Source organism: Gossypium arboreum, chromosome 10 (assembly GCF_025698485.1).
Source record: "Gossypium arboreum isolate Shixiya-1 chromosome 10, ASM2569848v2, whole genome shotgun sequence".
In the NCBI taxonomy this organism is placed as follows: Eukaryota; Viridiplantae; Streptophyta; class Magnoliopsida; order Malvales; family Malvaceae; genus Gossypium; species Gossypium arboreum.
The window spans coordinates 33,420,510-33,445,988 of record NC_069079.1 but is presented as its reverse complement, the minus strand read 5'-3'; the positions used below and the strand labels follow the sequence as shown (position 1 = coordinate 33,445,988).

Below are 25,479 nucleotides of genomic sequence, written 5' to 3'. Positions count from 1 at the left end.
TTGTATATAATACTGACTTGTTGTATTTTGATTATTTTCACATGACATTTCATCATAAAAGGGTGTTGATCTACGTTCGGTTACTAATTAGAAGAGTTTAGCATGGAAAAAGGATTTCTTGATAGAGTGGAGGATAATGCGGCCGTCTGAGTGTGGTTTGAGAGAACACAATAGGAGAAATGAGATAGTTTGACCGAGGGATATGAATTAGAGTTATGGGATTTCAATCGCATCAATGTGACTCAGAACGACCTGCAAGAGTTAAGGGATATATGGAATAGTTGGAATGGCGAAGTCAAACAACTCTTTTACTGTAACTATGGTGACCTACCCTATTTGCTATATGTAAAAGTGGACAAGTACTTGTTCCAGGCCCTCGCGCAATTTTGGAACCCTGCTTACAGTTGCTTCACTTTCGGAGGAGTTGATTTAGTACCTACGGTGGAGGAATACATGGTGTTACTTAATTGCTCGAAGATTCAGGCTGATAGGGCTTATTCAAGACCTGTCAACGTCCCTCCCTTTTTGAAGAAATTAATGAATATCACAGGGATGAGCGAGCAATTGGTTACGGCCCGCATCAAGCAAAAAAGGGGATAGTAAATGTATTCCTTGGAGGAATTTGAGGGACTTGATCCTTGCACACCCGGATTCAAAGAAAAAGGTTGATGTTTTTGCCTTAAGCATCTACGGTTTGATCGTCTTTCCTAAAGCACTTGGACATATAGATGAAGCCGTCTCAGATTTATTCGATCGACTTGATAAAGGTACCACACCCGTCCCGGCAATCCTTGCAGAAACTTTTCGATCCTTGAATACATACCGGAGAGCGGGCGAGGGAAGATTTATTGGTTGTGCACAGCTTCTTTTAGCTTGGTTCCACAGTCATTTTTGGAAGGTGGAGAAGGTCTCCTATCGGGTATTCTCTAAGGATTATTCCCCATTAAGAGAATTAGTGGCCACATCGAGGCGGGACGATATCTCCGAAGAGAGGTGGATAACTATTCTCCAAAATTTACGGGCCGAAGACGTTGAATGGAGGGCTCCGTGGTTGATTCCTGACGAGATCTTATATAGGTGCGGTGATTTTGACTGGGTCCCTCTGGCTGGAATATGGGGAGCCATTAGATACGCTCTACTGATGGTGTTAAGGCAGTATCGATCAGAACAGTTTATACCGGTGACACAAGGGTTGGCCCAATGTGAGTTTCCCTATAAAGACAACAATTATAAGAAGAGGGTTCGCGAGATATCAGATGCATGGAACCAAACTCGAAGAATGAAAGGATTCACCGCGGGCCCGATGACGACCCCCGAGTATGAATGGTGGTGAGGTAGGAGAGTCAATGACAACATCCCTAGGCAGAATCAAAGGAACACACAATCGATAGAGGAGCATTTACGGGTCATCCCATCTGAGTTAGAGATCATTAAGCAAGATTTTGAGAAAAGAAACTCAGAGTTGGGGAAGAAGATAGAGCAGCTAGAAGAAGATAAAATGAAGTTGGGGTTAGACGTCAATATCCACAAGCTAGAGGCCGAGAAGTTAAGGAAAGGAAAGAACAAGGCCGAGGAAGATTTAGATAGTCTGAAAACCGATTACAAGAAGCTTCGTATAAAGATAAAAACTGTCGGATTAGGTAAAACATCAGAGCAATGGCGTCAAGAGATTAAAGAGGAAAAGACTAGAGCCGACCATTGGGAGAAAAGGTTTCAAGATGCTCGAGTACGAGAGGAAACTCTGAAGAAGAGTGTGTTAGAAACCCAAAACGAAAAGGAGAAGTTACGAGCTCGGGTGGCTGAATTGGAGAGATTACTTCAGCAACATCGTAGCCATAATTCGATAATTAAACTGAAGGCTAGTCTGAGCAGGATCGAAGAGTTGAAAAGGAAAATAGAAGAACTCGAGACCGCACTGCGAGATAGAAAAAGTCGAGTGGAACTTCTTGAGACAAACAACAACCATTACAGAGAACAGCTTCACCACTCTCAAAATCAGATTAGAGATAGAGACTATGTCATGGGCGAAGCTATAGCTCAGGTTCGGGAGGTACCTGATCGCTTGCAAACCTTGGCAGTTCAGGCTGATATATTGAGTTTGAAGTATGAGTCAGAATCAAACCGAGGCCGAAGCTTAGCTTGGCTTCTTATGAAAGTTAAGACTTTGGGCATTAGGGCGAAGTCGTATATGTAATCATCCGTTCTATGTAAAGAAATTTTTCTTCTAGTAAAGTTCTTCTAATGAAATTGAATTGGAATCAACGCCTCTTTTTGCATTCATTCATTGCATGTACATGTCCCATAATTATTCGCTAAGGTTAAAACATACAATTTGCAGTTGTAATACCACAAGACTGGAACCACGTCATTCGTATAGAACGTGCCGACAAGCTAGAGTAATGGAGGCCGAATTCAACGAAAGGATTGAGAGGATGGAAAGAATTCAAATGGAATTACAAGAGCAACTGGCTAAGTCACAGCAAGAAATGAGGGATTTGATAGTAAGATCTCGAGAGGAATCACTTGAACAAAAAGATCAAATGGCTAGAATGATGGAGATGATGTCAGTTTTGGTCAAAGGAAAAGGACCCATGCAGAACCCCGACAGTATAGAACCTCAATCAAGAATTAATCATAACCAGAATCCACTCTATCCCCCAGGATTCACTCCACCACATGCCCATGTAGCACAAAGAGGGTATACTTAAGGGGAATCCACAGGCTTGGAACAACGACCTATGCCATTTGCTCATCTAGGACAAGGAACATTGATGTCAAATCCTAGAGCAACCCCTGCCAATCCTGTAGTTCCAGATTTAGATGATCCAGTCAAAATAGCCAAGTTGAAAATAGATGATCACGAGGCTCAAGAGAAGTATAGGAGTTTGGAAGAAAGACTCAAGGCAATAGAAGGCACTGAAGCCTTCTCGGTACTAGGTGCTAAAGAACTCAGTTTGGTACATGACCTAATCCTGCCTCTGAAGTTCAAGGTGCCTGATTTCGAAAAGTACGATGGGGCAAGATGTCCAAAAGCACATCTTGTCATGTTTTGCCAAAAAATGACCGATTACGTGAACGAAGATAAGCTACTTGTACATTGTTTTTAAGATAGTCTAGTAGGATCGGCTCTTCGGTGGTACAACCAGCTTAGTACGGAAAGGATCCGATCTTGGAAAGACTTGGCGTCGGCATTCTGTGAGCAGTACAAGCATGTATCAGATATGGTGCCTGATCGGATGACTTTACAAATGATGGAGAAAAAGCCGTCAGAAAATTTTAGACAGTATGCGCAGAGATGGAGGGACGTCTCAGCCCAAGTGGAACCCCCACTAACGAAAACGGAGATAACCGTCCTTTTTATCAACACCTTAAAGACGCCGTTTTATGACAAACTAGTGGGAAGTGCCACGAAGGACTTCGCAAATATTGTAATATCCTGTGAGCTTATAGAGAACGCCGTCAAGAGCGGTAGAATGGAAGGTTCAGAAGGTTCAAAAAGAACAGTACCCATGAAGAAGAAAGAACCAGAAGCCCACATGGTGGGAATGGAAAGCCGTTATGCCCCTAATCCATATCCAAACCAACCCCGACCTCGAAGTTATCCACCTCTAAATTTCTATTATCCCTCTCAAACCCCTTACTACCAAGCACCACCTCATTCCTACCCCGTATACGCCACGAACAACCAAAGACTCGTCACCACATTCCCACAAAACATGGTACCCGCTCAAAGCCAGTCTAGAAATGAACCAAGACCAGCAAGGCCTAATCCCGAGAGACCGCAATTTACTCCTATCCTAGTGTCCTATAGGGAATTGTACCCAAAACTTTTGGAGAAACAGCTGATTTCTCCCCATTACATGGCACCCCTTAAACCTCCATACCCAAAGTGGTATGATCCAAATGCTAGTTGTGCATACCACGCGGGGAACTAGGGGCATTCCATGGAAAATTGCCTAGCCTTTAAGAGGAGAGTTCAAGGACTCATTGACGCAGGTATCCTACGATTCGATAGTGCCAGTAATGCAACTGGGAACCCGTTACCTAACTATACTAAAGGGAATGTGAGCATAGTAGGGAAAGAAGATGAATGGCAAGTCAGAAGATGTGTTTCAGAAATAAGGACGCCTCTGCAGAAAATCTGGGAGGCATTGGTTAAGAATGGATTGCTCTGTCGCCCCGACGATAATCTTAGAAAAAAATGTCAAGTTTTTTATGATTTTCATGGAATTGTAGGGCACGACATTCAATCATGTGAGGAATTTCAAAGGTTACTACAAGATCGGATAGATAATAAGGAGATTGAGATCATTAATGAAGGAGAGGCCAATGAGAAAGAAGTATGTGCCTCTGACAATCAATCGTCAGGTTTTCCTTATAGCGCTAATCGACCATTAGTAATTTATTATGACGCGACGAAAGAGCCGGTGAAACCAAAAATGATAATCGAAGTACCGTCTCCTTTCCTGTACAAGGACGACAAAGCCGTACCATGGAAATACAACGTCAATATCGTCACACCTGAAGATGAAAAACTCAAAGCCATAACTGGAGATGTAGGAGAGGTAGGTCATTTTACCCGAAGTGGAAGATGTTATTCGAAAGAGGTCGAACCAGTGAAGAAGAACAGTGACTGGAAGCAAAAAGGGAAAGAAGTGATGCATGAGGCCGATGTCGAGCAAGAAATTCCACCCGTGCAAGAGACTAAAAAGCCTGTGGATGAAGAGGAAGCATAGGAGTTCTTAAAATTTATCAAGCACAGTGAATATAATGTGGTGGAACAATTGAATAAGCAACCAGCACGAATCTCGGTTTTATCCCTGCTGTTAAATTCGGAGCCACACCGGAATGCTTTGCTGAAAGTGTTAAATTAAGCTTATGTTGCAAACAATATATCCGTGGAGAAGCTTGACAGATGGGTGAACAACTTGAATGCGGATAATTTTATCTCTTTTAGTGATGATGAAATACCACCCAATGTGTAACACCCCAAAACCCGAGACCATCGCCGGTGTCGGACCCGAGGGTTAACAAACCAAGTTCACATGTTTTTGCCCACCAATTTGACATTTCCAGTCAGGCTGGAAAACTGCGTCACTGTCGCCTTAAAAATCATATCTCGAGTTTCAAAACTCGGAAACTGGTTTCGTAAATTTTCCCTGAATTTAGACTCATATATCCATCCATGGATTTATTTCTAGGATTTTTGGTCAGGCCAATTGGTACAGTTTATTAGTTAAAGTTACCCCTGTTACAGGGATCGACTGCTCCGACCTTCGCGCGGTATAACTTGAATATCTCTCTGTACAGGGCTTTAATTCTGGTGTCGTTTGTTTCTAATGAAACTAGACTCAAAATGGAATCTGTACATATAATATATATCTCCTAATTCTTTTGGATAATTTATAGTGAATTTTAAAGTTGCGACAGGGAACCCAGAAACCATTCTGGCCCTGTCTCACAATAGCTTTAATATCTCTTAACCTGTAACTCCTATGACCGTTTCATTTCTTCCATATGAAAATAGACTCATCAAGGTTCATTTACATAGCTTATTCACTATCTAATTCCATTCCTATGAATTTTGGTGATTTTTCACATTCACGCCACTGCAGCTGGCAGCATCTGTTTTAAGATAGGACTCACCTATTTGGTGGTCTCCATGATTCAACTAGCCTTACCATACATAGGTTCATATATGATCATTTTAACCGTGCCAATGGCTGATCATATGACCAACATTCTCATTTCCAAGCCATAGCCACATCATGACACAAAATATATACATACAACCCACAATTAGTCTAAGTTCATACTTCCTTTTGAGCCATTTTCGCACGGCCGTACATACTTACATTACAACATATTTAACAAACAAGGGTAGTCCTATACATGCCATCTCAAGTTCAAACAAAAATTTATACCAAAATGGAGGCTTGATAGTGTGGATGACTTGACTTCAACGATCCCAAATCCGATTGCCTCGGCGAAATCTAGAAAACTAAGAGCCAAAGCAACGGGTAAGCATTTTTATGCTTAGTAAGTCTCAAGGAATATAATGAACTATAATTTACAGCAATACATTCACATAGCCAAATGCATCATTTCATTAATACACATTCTTACTTCATACTTCATCATTATATAAGTTCGCAAAGCATCAATCAATTCAATAACTGAAATTCATTAGTCGATTGAGCGAATGTTGCTCAAACACGTCGACTTTCCAATGCACATATAACGTACCTTATCCTTTGGGCTGTCCGAGTGTACTAATTAAATTCATTTCAGCAACCAACACTCACCTCCAGCCCAAGATTCTTGAATATAACCGGATATAATCAAGTGCACAAATGCCTTGGTCTTAGCCGGATAGAATAACTCGCATACGAATGCCTTGGTCTTAGCCGGATGTAGCCACTAGCACAATTGCCTTGGTCTTAACCGGATATAATTTCCAGCATAATTGTCTTGGGCTTAGCCCGGATATCATTCAATTTCTCATGCACACATACATCAATAATCATTGGACATACATATTTCATTTTCGTTACTAAGGCTCAAACACAATTAATATCATTAGCATATTAGCCTTGGGACTTAGCGGGTGGAATTCAAATACTCATACACACCTAATCAATAATCATACACATCCATATTTCATCTCACATAATTCAAGTAAGGTCACTTCTTGAGGACTTACCTCGGATGTTGTCGAACGGCTTTTTCGGCTATTCGATCACCTTTTCCTTCCCTTGTCCAATTGTGGCCCTCTTGGCTCTTGAGCTAATTCAAACAAATTCAATTTATTAAAACCTCATTGTGCTTGCTTATGGCGAATATGACAAGGATTTTAGATGGTCATATGGCCACTCTTTAGCTTGAATACACAATGGTCATGCACATTTTATACTACATCAAGCAATTCAATACAATTTGTTTGAACATCAAGGAAATGCTAAGGCCTTCAATGGGCTACCCAAGGCGAATATTCATGTACATGTTGAGGTCAAAATTTGCACTTAATACCTCACAAAAACAGCATGCAATCTACTAATTAATGCTTGCACATTGTGGCCCAAAACTTATAATATAGCATCAAGCACTTATATGTGTGCTAGGCAATTGTGCTTGCAATTTCACAAGCATTCTTCCACATTTTCTTCTTTAAATCAATATATTCATCACTTAGTTCATAACCAAACAAAATGTGCAATCATATATATGCATATATGAGCATGGCGAATTTTCAAAGTGTCCATAGCCATCCAAAACACAAACTTTTAACTAACATGCAAGAAGCATGAATCATGCTCAAGAATGCATCATGGCCAAGTATGACAATCATGCTCCTTTTCAACTTTAATCATGATAAAACAAAGAGAAAACTCAAAATCTTACTCATGAGTAGAAAATCCATCATTGCATGCATCATCATCAAGCTTCACACTTAGCATGCAATGGCTTTATCACTATAACAACTTTGGCCAAATACCATTTCCATGGCATACCAAAGATTTGAGCCATGGCTAACATGCACATCAAGTTAGCAACCAAAACATGCATGAAACTCCCAACACAACCCCATACATACCTTAATCTTGATGCAATTTAGCCAAATCACCTTCTAGATCTCTTCTAAACAAAGGAAATGAAGCAAAATCCTTCTTCCTCTTAGTATTTTCGCTAAAAGATGAGAAAGGATGAACAAGTTTTTTGTTTTCTCCTCTTGGTTGTACTGCAAGCAATGGGGGAATGCTACTCTCTCACACACATTTTTTTTCATTCTTTTCTCACCCATGCTTATTTGTTTATGATTTTCTCCCTAATGCCCAACAAAACATGTTTCATGACATGTTTAACCCATATTTCTTTGTCATGGCGGCCATTACTTGTAAAAGGGGAATTTGACATGCAAGTCCATTATTTTGCATGCATGCTTTAATTAGTCATCACATATTTCCTATCGTACTTTCAAAGTTTACTACTAAGTCCTTTCTTATAAATTAGCACCTAATTAATAAAAATCGAGACACGAAATATTTACGCATACCAATTCCACATTCAATAAGTACGGAATATAACACTTAATTATTCTTGTGACTCGGTTTCGTGGTCCCAAACCACTCTCCGACTAGGGTCACATTCGGGTGTCACAACTCTCCCCACTCAAGAGATTTTCGTCCCGAAAAGCTTACCGGTAAATAGGTTCGGATATCGCCTCTCATAGAGTTCTCGGTCTCCCAAGTAGCTTCTTCTATCCCGTGCTTGAGCCATAACACTTTCACTAGCGGAACCCGCTTGTTTCGCAACTCTTTCACTTCTCGTGATAGGATACGAATTGGTTCTTCCTCATAACTCATATTAGCTTGAATTTCAATTTCTGATGGACTAATCACGTGCGATGGATCGGATCTATAACGTCGAAGCATCGACACGTGGAAGACATCGTGAACCTTTTGAGTTCGGGGGCAAAATCAAACGATATGCCACCGGACCGACTCGCTCGATATCTCATATGGCCCAATGAACCTCGGGCTCAACTTGCCCTTACGGTAGAACTCGAGTATCTTTTTCCAAGGCGATACCTTGAGAAACACCTTATCACCCACCGATACTCGATATCCTTACGCTTCATATCCGCGTGCGACTTACTCGACGATCGAAGGCTATCTTCAAACTTTCACGGATTACTTTCACTTTCGCTCAGCATCCCTAATCAAATCCACCGAAAATCTTGCTTTCACCAAGCTCGGTCCAAAACAATGGTGTACGGCATTTACGCCGCACAAAGCCTCATAAGGTGCCATCTTAATGCTCGATCGAAAAGTTGTTGTTGTAAGCGAATTCAATCAACGGCAAATACCGTTCCCATGAACCACTAAACTCGAGGACGCAACATCTTAACATATCCTCAAGTATCTGAATTACCCGCTTCGGATTGACCATCGGTTTGGGGGTGAAAGGCGGTCTTGAAATGCAACTTGGTACCCAAAGCTTCTTGCAACTTTTTCCAAAACCGCGAGGTAAATCTCGGATCTCTATCCGACACGATAGAAATAGGCACCCGTGTAATTTCACAACTGAGAAACGTACAATTCCGCTAATTTGTCCATTGAAAAATCCGTGACGACGGGACAAAGTGGGCCGACTTAGTCAATCGATCTACCACGACCCAAACCGCATCCTTCTTACTTGCGACAATGGCGGTCCGGATACAAAGTCCATTGTGACTCGATCCCATTTCCACTCGGGTATCGTGATTGGTCAAGTAATCTCAAGGCACCGATGTTCCGCTTTCACTTGTTGACATATTAAACATCTTGAAACAAAGTCGGAGATGTCTCGCTTCATACCATGCCACCAAAATCGACGTTTCAAATCATTGTACATCTTTGTACTCCCGGGTGGATTGCCATTTGGCTACAATGGGCTTCATTGAATTATCGAAATGAGTTCGAACTCCTTGGGACACACAGACGACTTTTGAACTTCAAACAATCGTCATCGTCGATTTGAAACTCCGAGTCCTTGTTTGAACACACGCAGCCGCTTTTGCAACCAACTCGTCGTCGACTTTCTCGAGCTTCTCGAATTTGGTGTGTCAATAGTGGTTTGGCTTTCAATTCAGCCACTAACACCTTTGTCGGATCGGACAGACAAGTGCACATTCATCGTCAGTAAAGTGAATAACGATTTACGACTCAAGGCATCCGCAACCACATTCGCCTTTCCGGTGATAATCAATGATCGATTCATAATCCTTTAACACTCAAGCCAACGTCTTTGTCGCAGATTTAAGTCTCTTTGGGTCATCAAATATTTGAGACTTTTGTGATCCGAGTATACATGGCACCTTTCACCAAATAAGTAATGTCGCCAAATCTTTAAGGCGAATACGATAATGCCAATTCGAGATCATGAGTCGGATAATTTTTCTCATGTGGCTTTAATTGCCTCGACACATAGGCCACAACTCGACCTTCTTGCATTAATACGCAACCTAACCCAAGTAGAGAGGCGTCGCTATAGATAACAAACTCCTTGCGGACTCGGGTTGCACTAGAATTGGGGCTTCATCAAATAAGTTTTCAGTTGATCGAAGCTTTTTGGCATTTCTCCGTCCATTCGAACTTAACATCCTTTTGGAGTAAGCCGTCATCGGCGTGGCTATCGTTGAGAACCCTTTACAAATCGTCGGTAATAACCAAGCAAGCCCCAAAAGCTCCGAACCTCAAGAATATTTCTGAGGTTTCCAATTAAGTATGGCTGAAATTTTATTCGTCGACTCGAATACCGATGCAGATACCACATGACCCAAGAAGCTAACCTCTCTTAACGAACTCACACTTGCTTGAACTTAGCATATAATTGCTTGTCCCATAAAGTTTGCAAGACTAACCGCAGTGTTCAAGATGTTCGGTCTCATTTCTTGAATAGACCAAGATGTCATCAATGAACACGACTACGAATCGATCCAAATATGGTCTAAAGATCCGATTCATTAAGTCCATAAATACCGTAGGGCATTAGTGAGCCCAAACGGCATCACTAGGAACTCATAGTGACCATATCTCGCTCAAGGCGTCTTGGGCACGTCTCGAATCTCGGATTCGCAATTGATAGTAGCCCGATCTCAAATCTATTTTCGAGAACACCGAGGCTCCCTTCAGTTGATCGAACAAGTCATCAATACGTGGCAACGGATATTTGTTCTTTATCGTCGCTTTGTTAAGTCGACGATAGTCGATGCACAATGCATGGTTCCATCCTTCTTCTTCACGAACAGACCGGCGCACCCCAAGGCGAAAAAACTCAGGCGAGCAAAACCTCTATCCACCAATTCTTGCAACTGAACTTTCAACTCCTTTAATTCGTTGGGGCCATACGATACGGAGCTATCGAAATTGAGTGGTACCGGTACCAATTCGATGCCAAATTCTATTTCGAACAGTGGTAAACCCGGTAATTCTTGGGAAAACATCCGGTATTCACAAACCACGCACGCATTCGGGTTTCTTCTCGATTCCTTGTCATCGAAAGCACGACGCAAGGTACGCGCGCCCTTTTCTTACATATTTCGGGCCAACATCGGCGATATTACGGTGGCAACCCTTTTAAGTCCGTGGACTCAACCCGAATTATTTCATTATTCGCGCACCTCAAATCGATAGTCTTGCTCTTGCAATTTACAACCGCATCGTGCATGGTCAACCAATCCAAACCAAGAATAACATCGAACTCATCGAACGGCAAAAGCATCAAGTCCGCGGAAAACAAGAACCTCGGAACACTAGGGACTTTTCTTGCACACTTTGTTAACAAGCACGTAATGACCCAAGGGTTTGACACCGAATTACAAACTCGAGAGACTCAATGGGCAAAGTCTTCTTGGATGCTAAGGTTTCACATATATATGAATGAGTAGAACCAGGTCAATCAAAGCAATTACATTTGTATTGAAAAGAGTGAAAGTACCGGTAATAACATCCGGAGAGGCAAGATCCTCGGCGTGCTGCGTATGGCATAAGTCCTAGCAGAGCACGAGCCTCGGATCCGATGGTAGCATCTCTAGATCCTCTCGACCGCCACCGACATTGCCCATATTTCTAGGTGGTCTACCTCGGCGATGGTAGCACCGGGTTTACACTCGACTTGCATTCTGCTCGTGCATCCTCGGGCAATCCTTCATAAAGTGGTCGGCCGATCCACACTTATAGCAGAGCGATCACGAAACCAACAGCTCCCGAATGCCATTTGCCACAATGTGGACACTCCGCCTCTCTCGGCGATCATTTCCGCCACCATGATCGAGGTGACTCGTGTGGTCACGGGGTCGATCGCGTCCTCGTCTAGAAAAGCCCAAACGCCTCTAGACCGGCTCGCATCATCTCGAAATCTCTTCGATGCTTGTTGAAGAGACTTTCCGAGGACCTCTTTCGAATTCTCCAATCCCCACATCGCTTTTTGTTTCTCCTTTCTAAGCTCTTGACTTTACAAGCTCGCTCAACAAGTACTACGAACTCTCGTATCTCGAGAATGCCAACAAACATCCTTATATCATCATTCAGCCCATCCTCAAGCGTTTACACATAATAGCTTCGGACGAAATGCATTCTCGCGCGCACGGCTAAGCCTCACAAACTTTCGTTCAGTAGTCATAGCGGACATAGAACCTTGCTTAAGATCAAGGAACTCCCTCCGCTTTTGGTCGATGAATCTCGATCGATATACTTTTTGAACTCGGTTAGAAAGAATTCCCAAGTCACTTGCTCTCTAGGCACCACGTAAGTCGAGTACTCCACCAATAGTAGGCGGACTCGCGTAGCAAGGAGATGGTACACTTTAAGCACTCATCGGTGTACAGGATAGCTCATCAAGCACCGGATAGTGTTATCTAACCATAATTCACTCGCTTCGGCATCATCATCATCCGTAGCCTTAAATTCAGTGGCCCCATGTTTTGAATCCTATCGATTGGGGCTTACCCGACCTTATTGGGTCGATCACGGAGGTATCGTGAGTCTTGGGGTTGCATTCGTCGGGAATGGAGGTGGTGGAACAGTAGTGTTGGTTCGAATGTATTGATTAAACCATTCGTTCATCACACTATAAAAGGCTTGCCTAGCCTCATCATTAGGATTATCGGCCATAGGTTGAGAGTCCTGGTATTGTCCCTTGCGCGGAGCAGCGCCACACTCTCCACATCATCACTATCGCTTTCGGTTGGGATCGGGATCCATTGCTATAAACAATCATGAAGTCAAATTGTCGAATTCATCACACTATCGATTCATCATTTAATGGCATGTATAGCTAGACCCCAAACACATCACGGTAGTCCTAGAATCGACTAAACCGTGGCTCGATACCAATAAAATTGTAACACCCCAAAACCCGAGACCATCGCCGGTGTCGGACCCGAGGGTTAACAAACCAAGTTCACATGTTTTTGCCCACCAATTTGACATTTCGGTCAAGTGGAAAACTGCGTCACTGTCGCCTTTAAAATCATATCTCGAGTTTCAAAACTCGGAAACTGGTTTCGTAAATTTTCCTGAATTTAGACTCATATATCCATCCATGGATTATTTCTAGGATTTTGGTCAGGCCAATTGGTACAGTTTATTAGTTAAAGTTACCCTGTTACAGGGATCGACTGCTCCGACCTTCGCGCGGTATAACTTGAATATCTCTCTGTACAGGGCTTTAATTCTGGTGTCGTTTGTTTCTAATGAAACTAGACTCAAAATGGAATCTGTACATATAATATATATCTCCTAATTCTTTTGGATAATTTATAGTGAATTTTTAAAGTTGCGACAGGGAACCCAGAAACCATTCTGGCCCTGTCTCACAATAGCTTTAATATCTCTTAACCTGTAACTCCTATGACCGTTTCATTTCTTCCATATGAAAATAGACTCATCAAGGTTCATTTACATAGCTTATTCACTATCTAATTCCATTCCTATGAATTTTGGTGATTTTTCACATTCACGCCACTGCAGCTGGCAGCATCTGTTTTAAGATAGGACTCACCTATTTGGTGGTCTCCATGATTCAACTAGCCTTACCATACATAGGTTCATATATGATCATTTTAACCGTGCCAATGGCTGATCATATGACCAACATTCTCATTTCCAAGCCATAGCCACATCATGACACAAAATATATACATACAACCCACAATTAGTCTAAGTTCATACTTCCTTTTCGAGCCATTTTCGCATACAGTACATACTTACATTACAACATATTTAACAAACAAGGGTAGTCCTATACATGCCATCTCAAGTTCAAACAAAATTTATACCAAAATGGAGGCTTGATAGTGTGGATGACTTGACTTCAACGATCCCAAATCCGATTGCCTCGAGCGAAATCTAGAAAACTAAGAGCCAAAGCAACGGGTAAGCATTTTATGCTTAGTAAGTCTCAAGGAATATAATGAACTATAATTTACAGCAATACATTCACATAGCCAAATGCATCATTTCATTAATACACATTCTTACTTCATACTTCATCATTATATAAGTTCGCAAAGCATCAATCAATTCAATAACTGAAATTCATTAGTCGATTGAGCGAATGTTGCTCAAACACGTCGACTTTCCAATGCACATATAACGTACCTTATCCTTTGGGCTGTCCGAGTGTACTAATTAAATTCATTTCAGCAACCAACACTCACCTCCAGCCCAAGATTCTTCGAATATAACCGGATATAATCAAGTGCACAAATGCCTTGGTCTTAGCCGGATAGAATAACTCGCACGAATGCCTTGGTCTTAGCCGGATGTAGCCACTAGCACAATTGCCTTGGTCTTAACCGGATATAATTTCCAGCATAATTGTCTTGGGCTTAGCCCGGATATCATTCAATTTCTCATGCACACATACATCAATAATCATTGGACATACATATTTCATTTTCGTTACTAAGGCTCAAACACAATTAATATCATTAGCATATTCGCCGGGACTTAGCCGGGTGGAATTCAAATACTCATACACACCTAATCAATAATCATACACATCCATATTTCATCTCACATAATTCAAGTAAGGTCACTTCTTGAGGACTTACCTCGGATGTTGTCGAACGGCTTTTTCGGCTATTCGATCACCTTTTCCTTCCCCTTGTCCAATTGTGGCCCTCTTGGCTCTTGAGCTAATTCAAACAAATTCAATTTATTAAAACCTCATTGTGCTTGCTTATGGCCGAATATGACAAGGATTTTAGATGGTCATATGGCCACTCTTTAGCTTGAATACACAATGGTCATGCACATTTTATACTACATCAAGCAATTCAATACAATTTGTTTGAACATCAAGGAAATGCTAAGGCCTTCAATGGGCTACCCAAGGCGAATATTCATGTACATGTTGAGGTCAAAATTTGCACTTAATACCTCACAAAAACAGCATGCAATCTACTAATTAATGCTTGCACATTGTGGCCCAAAACTTATAATATAGCATCAAGCACTTATATGTGTGCTAGGTAATTGTGCTTGCAATTTCACAAGCATTCTTCCACATTTTCTTCTTTAAATCAATATATTCATCACTTAGTTCATAACCAAACAAAATGTGCAATCATATATATGCATATATGAGCATGGCCGAATTTTCAAAGTGTCCATAGCCATCCAAAACACAAACTTTTAACTAACATGCAAGAAGCATGAATCATGCTCAAGAATGCATCATGGCCAAGTATGACAATCATGCTCCTTTTCAACTTTAATCATGATAAAACAAAGAGAAAACTCAAAATCTTACTCATGAGTAGAAAATCCATCATTGCATGCATCATCATCAAGCTTCACACTTAGCATGCAATGGCTTTATCACTATAACAACTTTGGCCAAATACCATTTCCATGGCATACCAAAGATTTGAGCCATGGCTAACATGCACATCAAGTTAGCAACCAAAACATGCATGAAACTCCCAACACAACCCCATACATACCTTAATCTTGATGCAATTTAGCCAAATCACCTTCTAGATCTCTTCTAAACAAAGGAAATGAAGCAAAATCCCTTCTTCCTCTTAGTATTTTCGGCTAAAAAGATGAGAAAGGATGAACAAGTTTTTTGTTTTCTCCTCTTGGTTGCACTGCAATGGGGGAATGCTACTCTCTCACACACATTTTTTTTCATTCTTTTCTCACCCATGCTTATTTGTTTATGATTTTCTCCCTAATGCCCAACAAAACATGTTTCATGACATGTTTAACCCATATTTCTTTGTCATGGCCGGCCATTACTTGTAAAAAGGGGGAATTTGACATGCAAGTCCATTATTTTGCATGCATGCTTTAATTAGTCATCACATATTTCCCTATCGTACTTTCAAAGTTTACTACTAAGTCCTTTCTTATAAATTAGCACCTAATTAATAAAAATCGAGACACGAAATATTTACGCATACCAATTCCACATTCAATAAGTACGGAATATAACACTTAATTATTCTTGTGACTCGGTTTCGTGGTCCCGAAACCACTCTCCGACTAGGGTCACATTCGGGGTGTCACACAATGGTAGAGGCTCAGTGAAAGCACTGCATATTACGACTCGCTGTAAGGGCTACATAATACCGAACGTGCTCATCGATAATGGGTCGGCACTCAACGTCATGCCTTTGACCACACTTTCCAGAATTTCGATGGATTTTTCCTATTTAAGGCGTTGTCATTCCACGGTAAGGGCATTCGATGGGATAAGGCGTGAAGTCATGGGGAAGATTGAGATCCCTCTGGAAGTGGGTCCCTACATATATGATGTCGAGTTCCAAGTTATGGACATTACACCCTCATATAACTGCCTTTTGGGAAAACCCTGGATCCATTCCGCTGGAGCGGTCCCATCATCCCTCCATCAAAAGGTGAAATTTATCATGGATGGCTATTTGGTCACTGTCGAGGGAGAAGAAAACATTGTCGCATCTATCCCTGCTAATGCACCATACCTTGAAGTAAGCAAGGACGCAGTGGAATGCTCCTTCCGATCCCTTGAATTCATCAATGCCACTTTTGTCGCCGAGGGAAACAGAATTCCGGTGCCAAAACTATCGAGAAATACTAGAATGGGTGTCAAGTTGACTGTAGGAAGGGGAGCTCGAGCGAGAAGAGGTTTAGGGAGATATCTACAAGGAATAGTCAGGGCTCTAAAGCCAGTACACCACAAGGCTCGATATGGTTTAGGGTTCCAGCCGGACATGCGTCAAAGAAGAAAGCAGTGGAAGAAAGATCAGGAAAGAAGGATCGCAAGAACATTAGGCCGAGAACTAGAATGGGAGCCCATGGAATTCCCTCCTTTGTCAAGAACATTTACGTCTGTGGGAATGATATACCCGGGGCGGGATAATGCACAAGGCACAATGTTAATGATCGAAAAGGGTTTTCAGAATATCAGTATAAACATCATTGACAAAGGAGCTAACCCAAGTAAAGACGTCTCAAGGATACATCCTTGTCCCCTGGGTTTCAGGTTGAACAATTGGACTGCCGAGGATCTTCTTGTAGTTTATAAGTCTTCAGAGTAATTCTCAAATGTTAATATTCAATTATGTCCTTAGATATAATAGAATTTTTTTGTAAGAGCCTGCATTTGATCTTTATCATTCAAATGAATATCAATGAAGATGCATTTTGTCATAATCTTTCACATTATCACTAATTTCATAATCATTTTCTCATTTCATAGCCAATCCTTACATTTGCCTCATGCCATGCCATAACATTTCGTTTGTTGTTTCCAATACTTGGATGCCCCTCTATAGTTTCCTTTTCCATTCAACTTTCGGGTGCTCAGATGTCAACAGCATGAACAAACCCGTTGCGAGTCCTGAAATCGATTTTGAGAAGGTTGTTTGTTTAGGAGAATTCGAAGCCGAATAAAATGCTGAAGACTATGTCTCGTCTCCTGACTTGCTAAGAATGGTGGAACAAGAGGATAAATAGATTTTGCCTCATCAAGAATCTATTGAAACAATAAATCTGGAAACTAAAGAAAGTAAGCAAGAAGTAAAGATTGGGACTTCTATTTCAGGGGGCACTAGGCATAATTTGATTGCTTTGCTCCGCGAGTACAAAAATGTATTCGCATGGTCATATTAGGACATGCCAGGATTGGATGAAGATGTAGCGGTCCATAAGCTCCCATTAAAGCCAGAATGCAAGCCCATTCAACAAAAGCTAAGACGGAAGAGACCTGAGATGTTGTTGAAAATAAGAGAAGAAGTTAAGAAGCAATTTGATGCTAGCTTTCTACAAGCCTCCAAATATCCAGAATGGGTGGCTAAAATAGTCCCGGTACCAAAGAAAGACGGTAAAGTACGAATGTGTGTGGATTATCGTGACCTGAATTGAGCAAGTCCTAAAGATAATTTTCCCTTACCGCACATTGATACATTGGTGGATAACACGACAAAACATTCGTTATTTTCCTTCATGGACGGATTCTCGGGGTACAATCAGATCAAAATGGCCCCGGAAGATATGGACAAAACTACCTTCATAACGATGTGGGGAACGTTCTGCTACAAAGTAATGCCATTTGGGTTAAAGAATGCTGGGGCAACATATCAAAGGGCTATGGTGACGCTATTTCATGACATGATGCATAAAGAAATAGAGGTCTACGTTGACGATATGATTTCCAAGTCTCGAGGCAAAGAAGAGCATGTAGTGAACCTCAAAAAGTTGTTCGGAAGGCTGAGAAAGTTTCAGCTAAAGCTTAATCCAGCCAAATGTACGTTTGGGGCTATCTCGGGAAAGTTGCTAGGCTTCATTATCAGTGAATGAGGTATCGAGGTTGATCCAGATAAAATCAAAGCCATTCAAGAGTTACCACCTCCGCGCACGCAAAAGGAAGTCAGATGATTTTTAGGGAGGTTAAACTACATCGCCCGATTCATCGCTCAACTTACCAACCAATGCGACCCAATCTTTCGGTTTCTTTGAAAACATAACCCGGGAGAATGGAATGAGGAATGCTAGGTGGCCTTTGATAAGATAAAACAATATTTGTCTAGTCCTCCAGTGCTAGTACCGCCAACTACAAGAAGACCATTGATATTGTATTTGACTGTGTTTGAAAATTCAATGGGCTGCGTTCTGGGGCAATACGACAAGTCAGGAAAGAAAGAAAAGGCGATCTACTACCTCAGCAAAAAATTCACTGAATATGAGCAAAGTATCCATCCATTGAAAAATACTATTGTGCTCTGGTTTGGGTAGTTCGGAGACTCAGGCAATATATGTTGTATCATACGACATGGTTAATCTTAGAGCTGAACCCAATAAAATACATGATGGAATCACCGGCACTCTCAGGAAGAATAGCACGATGGCAGATCCTCCTATCGGAATACGACATTGCCTATGTAAGTCAGAAGTCGATAAAGGGAAGCGCAATAGCTGACTTCTTAGCAACCCGAAAAATAGATGAATATGAGCCATTGAGATTTGATTTCTCGGATGAAGATTTGATGTGCATTACAGAAAAAGAGGGCGAGTCATCAAAAAAGAAGTCATGGAAGATGAGCTTTGATGGTGCATCGAACGCATTGGGGCATGGGATTGGAGCAGTCTTAGTATCGCCAGAAGGGAACCATTACCCACTCACTGCCAGGCTGAATTTCTTCTGTACCAATAACATACCGGAATATGAGGCATGTATCATGGGACTTCGTGCAGCTGTTGAACGAAACGTTAAAACTTTAGAGGTATACGGAGACTCAGCCTTGGTGATTTACCAAATCCGTGGAGATTGGGAAGTGAGAGATTCGAAACTGGTTAAATACAGTGATCTAGTGGCAGAGTTGATTAAAGAATTCGAAGAAATAACTTTTAATTACCTCTCACGAGAAGAAAACCAATTGGCTGATGCCTTGGCCACTTTGGCTTCTATGTTCAAAGCAAACAGAGAAATAGAAATAATGCCACTTCAAATGAGCATATATGAAGTCCCTGCACATTGTTTCAGCATTGAAAAAGAACCAGATGGACGACCATGGTTCCATGATGTCTTAGAATATATCAAGAATCAAAGGTATCCCGAACAAGCAAATGAGAACGACAAAAGGACAATTAGAAGAATGGCAGCTGGATTCGTTCTTGATGGGGATATCCTGTACAAAAGAGGAAAAGATCAGGTACTCTTGAGATGCGTAGATGTTGTTGAAGCCAGAAAAATACTTGAAGATGTCCACGAGGAAATTTGTGGGACACATGCCAATGGCTTCACTATGGCCAAGAAGATTATGAGACTCGGTTACTACTGGCTGACGATGGAAAGCGACTGCATTAGTTTTGCAAGAAAATGCCACAAATGTCAAATTTATGGCGATAAGATTCATGTAGCCCCTTCACCCCTTCATGTCATGGCTTCTCCATGGCCCTTTTCTATGTGGGGCATGGATGTTATAGGGCCAATTTCCCCAAAAGCTTCTAATGGACACCGGTTCATTTTTGTGGTTATTGATTACTTCACAAAATAGATAGAAGCTGTTTCGTTTTCCAATGTGACAAAGACTGCAGTTTGCAGATTTTTGAAAAAGGAAATCATTTGTCGATACGGTTTGCCTGAAAGAATTATTTCAGATAACGCTTTGAATCTGAACAACAAGATGATGAAGGAAGTGTGTGAGCAATTTCAAATAAAACATCATAACTCATCGCCCTATCGCCCAAAAATGAACGGAGCTGTTGAAGCGGCCAACAAGAATATTAAGAAGATTATTGGGAAAATGACCGAGACATATAAAGACTGGCACGAGAAGCTACCATTTGCTTTGTATGCATATCGCACATCTGTACGGACATCTACGGGAGCAACTCCTTTCTCTCTGATCTATGGAATGGAGGCTGTGATACCCATCGAAGTTGAAATCCCCTCTTTACGAGTCTTAATGGAGTCGAAACTAGAGGAAGCAGAATGGGTTCGAGCTCGATATGACTAGTTAAACCTCATCGAAGAAAAACGTTTAAAGGCAATTTGTCACGGACAGATGTACCAGAAGAGAATGATCGCGGCCCATGACAAGAAAGTACGGCCAAGAGAATTCCACGAAGGAGAACTCGTACTGAGAAAGATTCTCCCAATACAGAAGGACTTAAGAGGAAAATGGGCACCAAATTGGGAAGGACCATACGTCGTAAAGAAGGCATTCTCGGGCGGAGCTTTGATTCTCACTGAGATGGATGGGAAGGAGTTACGAATCCAGTGAACTCAGATGCTATGAAGAAATATTATGCCTAAAAAAAAAAGATCAAGGTGAAAACCCAAAAAGGACATCTTGATTAACATAAAAGATTAGGATGAAAACCCGAAAGGGCATTCTAATAAAGCAAACCCGGGCTTAAAGAGCAAGGCGGTTGAACGGTGGGTTAACAATGAGACTACGATTTGAAGCATTTTCAAGAGCTCAAAATCACATGTGAAGCCATGCTCGAAAAGATTCTTGATAAGAAACATGGAAGAGCTCGTGTGTTGAATATCTAGAGCATCTGTATCCATTGAATGCGATCCATTTTCTCTTTATGACATTTTTTCGTTATCATTAGTTAATTTTCTTTGTTTGCCACGTTTGAAATAAATAAATGTGAGGTATCCTTTTGTCCCTACCTGGCCATTTTCATGCATCTCAGTATGTCGTTTATTTTCATGATAAATAGTGAAATGACATACTCTAAACAAAAGAAATGTTAAGCACTACCTGGATAAGAACTTGATAAGTACAAGAGCTTCAAAGCAAGGACAAAGTTCAACCAGGGGCAAGAGAGCGATAACTGAGAAACGCAGATTGTTCGTGAAGCTTGAGGACTGGTACAGGGCCTAAAGAGAAAGTCAAGAGCCGAAGTAATGAATACATGTCATCACAAAAATCATGACGAAGAAGGAAATACGACAAACATGCCTAAAGCTCATAGCATAATCATGTAGGCATAAAATCATTCAAGACAAACATGTGCATACCATGATAACGTCATGCATAACATATACAGATACTCTAGTAGAGCGAGAAGATGTGATGATAGTTGTACTGAATCAAAGGAAAAGACACCTGAGTTCCACCAGATAACAGGTTTTCATATTTTGATATTTTTATTTATATTTTCAAAATTCAACTCATATTACGAGAAATGAGTTGAGTCTCAAGACACGTTGAGGTAATTTTTATTTCTATTTTCAAAATCAACTCATATTGCGAGAGGTGAGTTGAGCCTCGGGACACGCTGAGGTAATTTCAATTTCTGTTTTCAAAAAAATCAACTCATATTGCGAGAGGTGAGTTGAGCCTCGGGACACACTGAGGTAATTTCAATTTCTATTTTTAAAAAAATCAACTCATATTGCGAGAAATGAGTTGAGCCTCAAGACATGTTGAGGTATTTTCAATTTCTGTTTTCAAAAAAATCAACTCATATTGTGAGAGGTGAGTTGAGCCTCAGTTCACATGCTAAGGTAATTTCAATTCCTGTTTGTCAAAATCAACTCATATTGCGAGATGTGAGCTGAGCCTCGGGTCACATGTCGAGGTATTTTCAAAGTATGCTTTTTCAATTTATTTTTGTCAAAAAAATCCAACTCGTATTGCGAGAGGTGAGTTGAGCCTCGGGACACGCTGAGGTAATTTCAATTTCTGTTTTCAAAAAAAATCAACTCATATTGCGAGAGGTGAGTTGAGCCTCGGGACACGCTGAGGTAATTTCAATTTCTGTTTTCAAAAAAATCAACTCGTATTGCGAGAGGTGAGTTGAGCCTCGGGACACACTGAGGTAATTTCAATTTCTGTTTTCAAAAAAAAAATCAACTCATATTGCGAGAGGTTAGTTGAGCCTCGGGACACGCTGAGGTAATTTCAATTTCTGTTTTCAAAAAAATCAACTCATATTGCGAGAAATGAGTTGAGCCTCAAGACACGTTGAGGTATTTTCAATTTCTGTTTTCAAAAAAATCAACTCATATTGCGAGAGGTAAGTTGAGCCTCGGTTCACATGCTGAGGTAATTTCAATTTCTGTTGTCAAAAAAATCAACTCGTATTGCGAGAGGCGAGTTGAGCCTCGGGACACGCTGAGGTATTGTCAATTTTTTGTATGTTTCAAAAAAATCAACTCATATTGCGAGAGGTGAGTTGAGCCTCAAGACATGCTGAGGTATTGTCAATTTTTTGTATGTTTCAAAAATCAACTCATATTGCGAGAGGTGAATTGAGCCTTAGGACACGCTGAATAAGTTGAGCTTAGGATCACATACCGAGTAAAGAATAAGATTGGAGCTGATTGAAGACACCAGATTTTGTTTCCTTGAAGTTGCAGTGGAGCTGATCGAGGATATCAGATGATGTCCTTCTAAAGTTACAGAAGAGAAGACCACAAGCCTTATCTGACTAAAGCAACAGAAAAGCAAATTGAAGCTGTTGATCTTATATTTCTAAAGTCACAGTAAAGCAGATCGAAGTTAAAAATTTTATATCCTTGAAGTTACATTGAAGTAGATTGAAGCCACAAGGCATATATCATAAGATGCAATGGATTGAACCAAAGCTACAAGATACAGGGGACTAAAAAGAGACTACCTGGATGAGAAGATCACCAAAAGAAGTCAAAACTTAGCGAGACCGGGAAAAATTAGCCTTTCTTTGTATCTTTGCTCTATTCCGTTTACGACAATAAGCAAAGAGGGCATTGTAGGCCAATTTTGGCCCGTTTACAAAATACCCGGGCCCATTAAACCATTTAACCCATCCTCAAACCCAATACCTAAAATTAACCTAGCCCAACATCCAAGCCCAATCCCAAAACCCTAGACTCCCACTTGCCCCTTCCCACTCTCCCATGTCATTCGCCACCAAAGACCATCACACACTCCCATCACACCCGCAAAGACAGAGGAAGGAAGCAAACATGCAACAATAGTAAAAATAGTAAAAAAATAGTTTGTAAATAAGGCTATAAAAGCCGAATGAAAAAGATTGTAAAAGGGGAGGAATTCAAAAAAAAACATAAAATACAAAAAACAAAATATTAGTTCCAGTGATACCAAATCAAGCATAATACCAAATCAGAAGCCCAAAGGTATCGAAATCGAAAGTTTAAAACCTAGGGTGATTTCTTTTTTTTCTATTTTAATTTTTTTAAGCCTATTTTTTCATCTATATTTATTAAAACATATAAAAATATAACACAAAAAAAATAATAAAAAAATAAAAATTTTTACCTTTTCCACCACTGCTCACGGTGGCCGTGGCAACAACCATGACGATCCTAATCAGACCGGTGACCGGTCCATGGCCGGAAGTCCTCCTCCCTCTCCCTTCTCTCTTCCTTCTCTCCCTTTTTTTTTTCTTTCTCTCCTCACCAAATGATTTTTTTTTGTTAATTTTGGCCTTTATATAGCCTCCCAAAACGACGTCATTTTGGGGGCTGCCATTTAACCCCAAAACGACGTCGTTTTGATGCGACCTGGTTCGACCCGACCCGACCCGCCTCAGGATCCGCGTGTTTTTAGAAAAGGGGGAATTTGCGCGTACGGTCCTTCCGCGTTTTCAAGCTTTTGCAATCAAGTTTTTTTATTTTAAAATTTGCCCCATGAAGTTGTTGCGCTTTTCAATTTAGTCCCCACTGATATATTGTGTTTTGATGGGAAGGAATATTTGCTATTTTAGTCCATCCAGGTTATGCGCGTGTAGCATTTTGATCCTTTTTCTTTATTTCTCTTTAAAATTACCCCAAAACTTTGTTTTTGTTCAAAATTTAGTCCTTTTTAGATTTTAGTTTATTTTTGTATTATCTTTGTTATTTTATTTCATTTTAAATATTATTCAATTATCGTTATTATTTTATTAGTGTATATTTTATTTACATACATATATGTATTTATATCTACATAGTATTTTTAAATTATTTTATTTTAATATTATTATATTATGTTTAGTTTTTGAATTTCTATATTATTATTATTATTATTGTTACTTATTATTATTCTTGTTATGTACATATTATTTATACTATACTTAATATTATTACTATTATTATCATTATTATTATTATTATTATTATTATTATTATTATTATTATTATTATTATTATTATTATTATTATTATTATTTATAAATATTAGTGTATATTTTATTTTAATATCATTATATTATGTTTACTTTTTGAATTTCTATATTATTATTATTATTATTGTTACTTATTATTATCACTATTATGTACATATTATTTATACTATACTTAATATTATTATTACTATTATTACATTTACTATTATTATTTATAAATATTAGTGTATATTTTTATTATATATTTTTATATATACTCTTTATGTAAGGTATTTTTAACATTATTATATTTACTATTATATTTATATATCTAATACATTATATTTTATTTTCCTTACCTCATTATTACGTCATACTTTCTTTTGTATTATTTATTATTATTATTATTATTATTATTATTATTATTATTATTATTATTAATAGGTACTTTTAACATTATTGTTTCTAATATGTAAATGCTATGTAAATACTTTTAATACCATATTATGTATGTATTATTATTATACCTATTTTTATCCCTATTATATTGTTAATACTAGTATATACATTTTATTATACAGTATATATATACTTTTATACATAGTATTATTTTCATATATCATTATATTTATTACTATACCTATTATTTTCAATTGTCATCATTTATTATTTTATTTTAATATTATTATGTATATATTTTCATATACGTCATGTACATACATTTTTCAATATTTATTTTTATATATATATATATATATATGTATATATTATACATATTTTAACGTTACTAGTTATATATTTTACTATCTTATGTATATACTTCAAACACTATATATAGTATATTTCTAACACTATTACTATTTATATATAGATATAGATATAGATATATTTTACGTACATACTC

At 39.6% G+C, this 25,479-nt stretch overlaps 1 protein-coding gene across 1 annotated transcript; it reads left to right on the top strand.

Annotated features, from left to right (window-relative positions):
• Nucleotides 1–286: 286 nt before the first annotated feature.
• LOC128282024 (uncharacterized) lies at nucleotides 287–1,333 on the top strand. The gene is made up of 3 exons (XM_053020247.1): nucleotides 287–313; nucleotides 373–567; nucleotides 659–1,333. Exons 1-3 carry the CDS (start codon nucleotides 287–289, stop codon nucleotides 1,331–1,333), a joined length of 897 nt encoding a protein of 298 aa, XP_052876207.1.
• The last annotated feature ends 24,146 nt before the right edge of the window (nucleotides 1,334–25,479 follow it).

Bases quoted from the DNA above. Each gene is read 5' to 3' on its own strand.
- LOC128282024 (XM_053020247.1), top strand. From the start codon at position 287: ATGGCGAAGTCAAACAACTCTTTTACT. The intron at 314-372 runs GTAACTATGGTG...TACTTGTTCCAG, and splicing joins AGTCAAACAACTCTTTTACT to GCCCTCGCGCAATTTTGGAA. The intron at 568-658 runs GTTACGGCCCGC...CCGGATTCAAAG, and splicing joins CAGGGATGAGCGAGCAATTG to AAAAAGGTTGATGTTTTTGC.